This window comes from Solanum tuberosum, unplaced genomic scaffold (genome assembly GCF_000226075.1).
Source record: "Solanum tuberosum cultivar DM 1-3 516 R44 unplaced genomic scaffold, SolTub_3.0 scf00219, whole genome shotgun sequence".
NCBI lineage: Eukaryota > Viridiplantae > Streptophyta > Magnoliopsida > Solanales > Solanaceae > Solanum > Solanum tuberosum.
In genome coordinates, this window is record NW_006239145.1 from 929,405 (window position 1) to 934,722 (window position 5,318).

The 5,318-nt window shown below is 34.0% G+C and overlaps 1 protein-coding gene across 2 annotated transcripts in view; it reads left to right on the plus strand.

The window, feature by feature from the left end:
* Nucleotides 1–2,047: 2,047 nt before the first annotated feature.
* LOC102581667 (rhodanese-like domain-containing protein 7) overlaps nt 2,048–5,318 on the plus strand; it is an 11,756-nt gene continuing 8,485 nt past the window's right edge. Inside the window, exons 1-4 of one of the 2 annotated variants that reach the window (XM_015312894.1) lie at nt 2,439–2,530; nt 2,696–2,840; nt 3,450–3,691; nt 3,825–3,923. In XM_015312894.1, the coding sequence (XP_015168380.1) occupies nt 2,753–2,840; nt 3,450–3,691; nt 3,825–3,923 (429 nt within the window). In that variant the 5' untranslated portion in view covers nt 2,439–2,530; nt 2,696–2,752. Of the gene's footprint in view, nt 2,531–2,695; nt 2,841–3,439; nt 3,692–3,824; nt 3,924–5,318 lie in introns of both variants that reach the window. The other variant, XM_006356416.2, reaches the window with a different exon arrangement.

A 5,318-nucleotide genomic window follows, 5' to 3' on the forward strand; every position in this document is an offset into this window, starting at 1 on the left:
TTTGTCATACCTTCACATTGTGTTTGGGCCAGCTTGGGCTAGGACCTAACAATCGTGGCTTATCTAAGGGCTTTGGGTCTTGAGACAAAGAATTTTCTTCATTAACCTATTTGCAAATCTTATTTTCCCTCGGGATTGTCTATGGTGGTGGTGAAACTTGTGGGCAAAGGAAAACTTACATTCTCATGAGCCTTTTGATAGCAATGATCGAGGTTGGACCGATTTGTTTGTCCTTATGGTTACTGTGGACCTTATGTAACGATCCAAACTATCGGATCTTGCAGGCACCTACTCGATTCTAATTCAATAGTTGGACCCTTACCATTCATTTCACATCTTATAGAAAACTTTTAAAGAATTACATCTAATTTATACAAGGTAAGAAAAAATATAAGAAAACTCATTCATCTTTACAAAAAATTCTTTAACATTTCTCGAAGATCTGCTCTATACATGTACAAGAGTTTCTATCAAAATACGGACATAAAGTAAAGTGAAATAACATAAAAAGACAAATAGAACTTTCACTTGAGGACAAAGCATTAGTTAAAAGTTGATGATGAATGATCGTCGTTTCCACGCTTCAGACAACCTGATGACACTATTGATTTTCATTGCATACTTGTATTCATATGTATCACCTATCACCAGTATAATTGGTTGTTGTTTGCACCTGTCAATCAAAGAATTCTCATAATATAATTAAAATAACTAATAATGTTACGGGTAGACAACAAAATGAATATAAGATTGATTGAAGTAAATTAATTCTTTAATAATCGCGCGAAGCGCGGCCAAGTCCCCTAGTATTTAATAATAATCAAAATTTATCATTGTATTGAGTGGATAAGACTAACCAGTATGACATTAATTGAAAAAAAGAATTTTCTTAGCTACTAACAACTTGAAAACTACAAATTATGTTTAATTTTTTTTTTATTAAATTAAGATTTGATTAATAAATGTTGTATTGTTTAGAATAACTTTGTGATCATGTATTATGCAATTTATAAACTTTTGTTTATTTGGTAAGATTGTATAAACAATTGAGACGATTTTAATAGTTTTACAACTTATCGAGTTTTTATATTTATGAGAAAATATACTACATAAAAAGTCTAAATTGTATGTCCAAACAAAACTTTAACGTCATCTCATAATTCCATATCACAATTTCAAGTCATGATTTTATATCGAATGGCCAAACAGACCCTTAGTTAATGAGGTGTAAAGTGAGAGAAAACTAGGAGCACGTGAATATCAATATACTGCTTAGTATTTTGCCAAAAATCCAACCTTTTATAATTGAGTGGAAACAACTATTTATAGATATCAAAGAAAATGCTTTAGTCAATAGAAATGCTTGAGCCCCATAATACATCTTTAATAGAAATGCTCCACTAGGCACTAGTCCACTTGGAGATACTTTTACACACAACACATTGTAAATTTTGCGTGATTCGCACAATCTCATACGAACTTAATTTTCATGTCTATCCTTTTTTCTCTTTTAACAAGTCTTCGGATCACAATTTTTTTTTTCCTCCCTTCATGACTTTGAGTCATGTTCCTACCTTTTTCTCCACTAAAATCATTCTATTAATTCAACAACAAGACAGAAGCAAGCAAATTGAATATGCAATGGTCTGGATACTTCTCCAATTATTTCTTAAAGGAAGCTTTTTCTAATGCCTCTATGCTAAACTCTTTCTCTAGTTTCACTCTAATGCCAGATATTTCTTTATTCTAAACGGTCACGTGTATATGAATTTTTTTCTTAATATAATAATTCTTTTTATATTTTTTTTAAAAATAAATCAGAGCAGGGAATGACAAATATAAGACGATAGATCGATTTTTTAATAATAAAATGAAATTTAGATAACAAACTAGTGAGCAACTAAGATTTCTATTTTATTTTATTTATATAACATTATTATGGAATTTGGAATAACTTGATTATGTCATTTTCAAAATATTTCAATTATAAAATTTAAATTCATAACATATCTTTTTTTTTTTGAAAAAAAATTACTACTAACTATATTCATAGTTATTTTTATCCAACTTTAAGGCGAGGGGAGTTTTGGCATCTGTACTGTACATGTCTCAATGCGGCCTCATCCTCTGTTTGCCCTATACAAGAAGTGCTTCACTAGCGGCACTCAGAATGCTATCATCATCAACCACCTTTTCACCAAACCCTAATCTTCCCATTAGTTCACTCCATTGCACCATGAAAGCCACCTCTGAACTACCAACAAAAGCCCCTAACTTTCCTTTCTTTTCTAACCCTAAGATTACTATTACCAATTTACCGCAAAATCTTGCACCCTCTAACTGTTTCTCTGCAACTGGAGCAACAAATCCTGTTCCCATTCTGAAGGCTAATGCATCGAGGAACGAGGAGGTTGAGGGTAGCGGTTTGAGCTCCGAATCACAACTTGTGGTGGTTTCTTTCTACAAATTTGCTGATTTCCCTGACCATGCTGATTTGAGGAAACCATTGAAGGAACTCTGTGAAAAACTGGTAATTATTGCCTTTTTACTTGCTTATAGTTAATATAGATCGGTTTTATTGTAGAAAGGTTAATTTTTTTCCAGCTGAAGTTGTAGAAGTATTCCTGTTATTGCAGATTTAAAGTTGCAATACTGGTTAGTTGCATATGGTAATTTGTTTATTTGATGAATGCAGTGCTAAGTGTACCATTGTTCTTTATCGAATTCATGTTTGGAATTGGGGCGTCTGCATATGAAGAGGAATATATATTGTTCGTTTTCTGCAAGCTTGCATAACTGCTTGCCTATTCTTTTTCTTGAAGTTGCTAAAGTATGCACAGGTTTGTTTTTCTTGTTTAAGTGACCCGGTGTTGGACAATATTTGATAGATAAACACTAGCTTCTATAACTCTTTGACATAGGCCAGGAAGCTGTTGCTTTGATTCACATGTCAGAGATGACTTCTTTTTGTGTATTATGTTTTGTTAGATGGATGATAATCTAATTTTCTATCCTCTTTTTTGTTCAATTCAGAATAATTGGAGAAGTTCTTTCTCAAAAAAATAATTGGAGAAGTTGGTCGCAAGGAGCCTATTTCTGATTTACTCTTAATTCGTGCTGAATAAATGCATGCTCCTTGATTCATTTCTGTTTATTGATAGCCCCTTTCAAATTTCTCCTTAACCAGGTCTTTAGTTTATATTACATTAAAAGTTAGATGTTTTATAAAAGGAAGTGAGAAGAAGTCTAGCTCGTTCTTCTTCTCAACATTTCCACTTGGTTTTGTCTATGATGAAATAGTAGCTGCCCATTGTTTGATGTATTCTTTGTATGGCTGGTCAATCCTTTTCCCTTTATTCAGTTTCTCTTCCAAGTACAATTTTATTTGATAGTACATTTTTCAATGTTACTCGTTCCTCACTAAGCTGATCAAATTCAGCGTGTTTCAGGCGGTATTATTCTTGCACCTGAAGGAATCAATGGCAGCATATGTGGTACACGGGATTCAGTGGAAACTGTTCTTGCATTCATTCAAAGTGATGAGCGTCTGAAGGGGCTTAGATTGGTCGAGTCACCAGTGAGCCCAGAGGAAGAGGCTCTTCATCATGGACATATGAGCAGCTCTCCTCTTGCAGCGGGTGAGGATGCTCCCTTTAGGTGGGATCACGTGAGGGTAAAGCTCAAAAAAGAGGTAGGTTCGCTGGCCAAGTGTGATAAAGTTGCCCCACGTTGAAGATACATGCCTTTATGCCCCTCATGTCCTGGAAGTTGCTTTATTGTATATCCTCTTAGCATCAAGCACTCATCATATGTTTCTTGAACAGATAGTTACACTTGGAATGCCTTCTGTTTCACCAATTGAAAGAGTTGGCAAGTACATTAAACCGACAGAGTGGAATGCATTGATTAGTGATCCAGATGTTGTAAGTTCTTTCTTCAGTAACATCCTTATCCTTGTTCTGTTTAATTATTGATTAATTGATTCTTGAAGAATCTTACTTTGTCATCAACATAAATTTTTTGACATGTAACTTATAACTTCAACTTGAGCCTAAAATTCATCTAGTTTGCTTCATATCCTTTGGCTGAGTTGTGATTAAAGTCATATCCTGTATTTTTTATCGGTACATAATATCCTGTATTTTGATTTTATGTTCCATTTTGTATAAACCATACTTTGTGGGTAATGTAGCTCATACCTTTGAAAATTGCCTGGACTTGTTTTTTCTACCAACAGAGTAGCATCCTTACATTTGCCACATTATTGGATCTCATCCCATTTATAATATGCCTAGAGGTATCATGTGAGTTTTCGATGCATGGAGTAGACTTAATATTGTGTTTGGTCTGCCTTTTGGCTTGTCCGTTGACTTATAATCATGCCCATACAGGATTGAAGGTTGGGCCAAGCAAATGTTTACTCTTGAAGTTTAGAGCATTCAACCCCTTATCTGAACCCTAAAATTTGACTTAATTGGTACAATTGGTATTGTTTTTCCTTTACAGTATTTTTGCAACATCCTACTTTAACTATAATCTTTGCTTGCGAACTTGTTTACTGTAGAAACAGCAAAATCCCGTCTTGTTTATGTTGCAATTCAGAATATTAAACTTGCTTGTACTTGGGTGAGGTGTGATCGAGTGAATTAGTGAGTAAGTGTTCATTTTATCTCTTCAGGGAACTCTTCATATTTTCCTTTTTTTTTTTATAAATAAAGTACTCAATATTTCCTACTTTAGCCAACAAGTCTTTTGCCTCTTGCGCCAAAATAAAGCAAGACATGTAGTAATGACAATTAAGGAAAACATAAAGAGGAGAAACAAGGACATAAGTATTATGAATCTTGAAAGTTTAGATACTGGAAAAGTATCTTTTATTCATAGTGTTTCTACAGTATTTATAAGAGAACAAGTAAAGACCAAATAAACTAATCAATCCCTAATTCTTAGGAAATCCTTGAATCAAGGGATTTCCTCTAAACTATTTTCCTAGAATAATATATTCTAATCCCATATTCACAGGAGCAGATTCTAATCAAATCTGCCAGCTTTATTTGTGGAGCAGATTATAATCAAATCTGCCAGCTCAATGGTGGAGCAAATTATGACTAAATCTGCCTACTCATTCAACAATTTTCTTATCCATCATAGCAGAGGGTTGAACAATAGCAATACTTGTTCACTACAACAGAATAAAAGAACAAGGAGGGAAACAGCAATAAAATGTCTGAGGTGTTCTCAAGCACGGGAAAGGATTCCTCTCCAAAATATTGATATTCTCAATGGTCTCTTCCTCCCCCCCCCCCCCACCCCGCCCC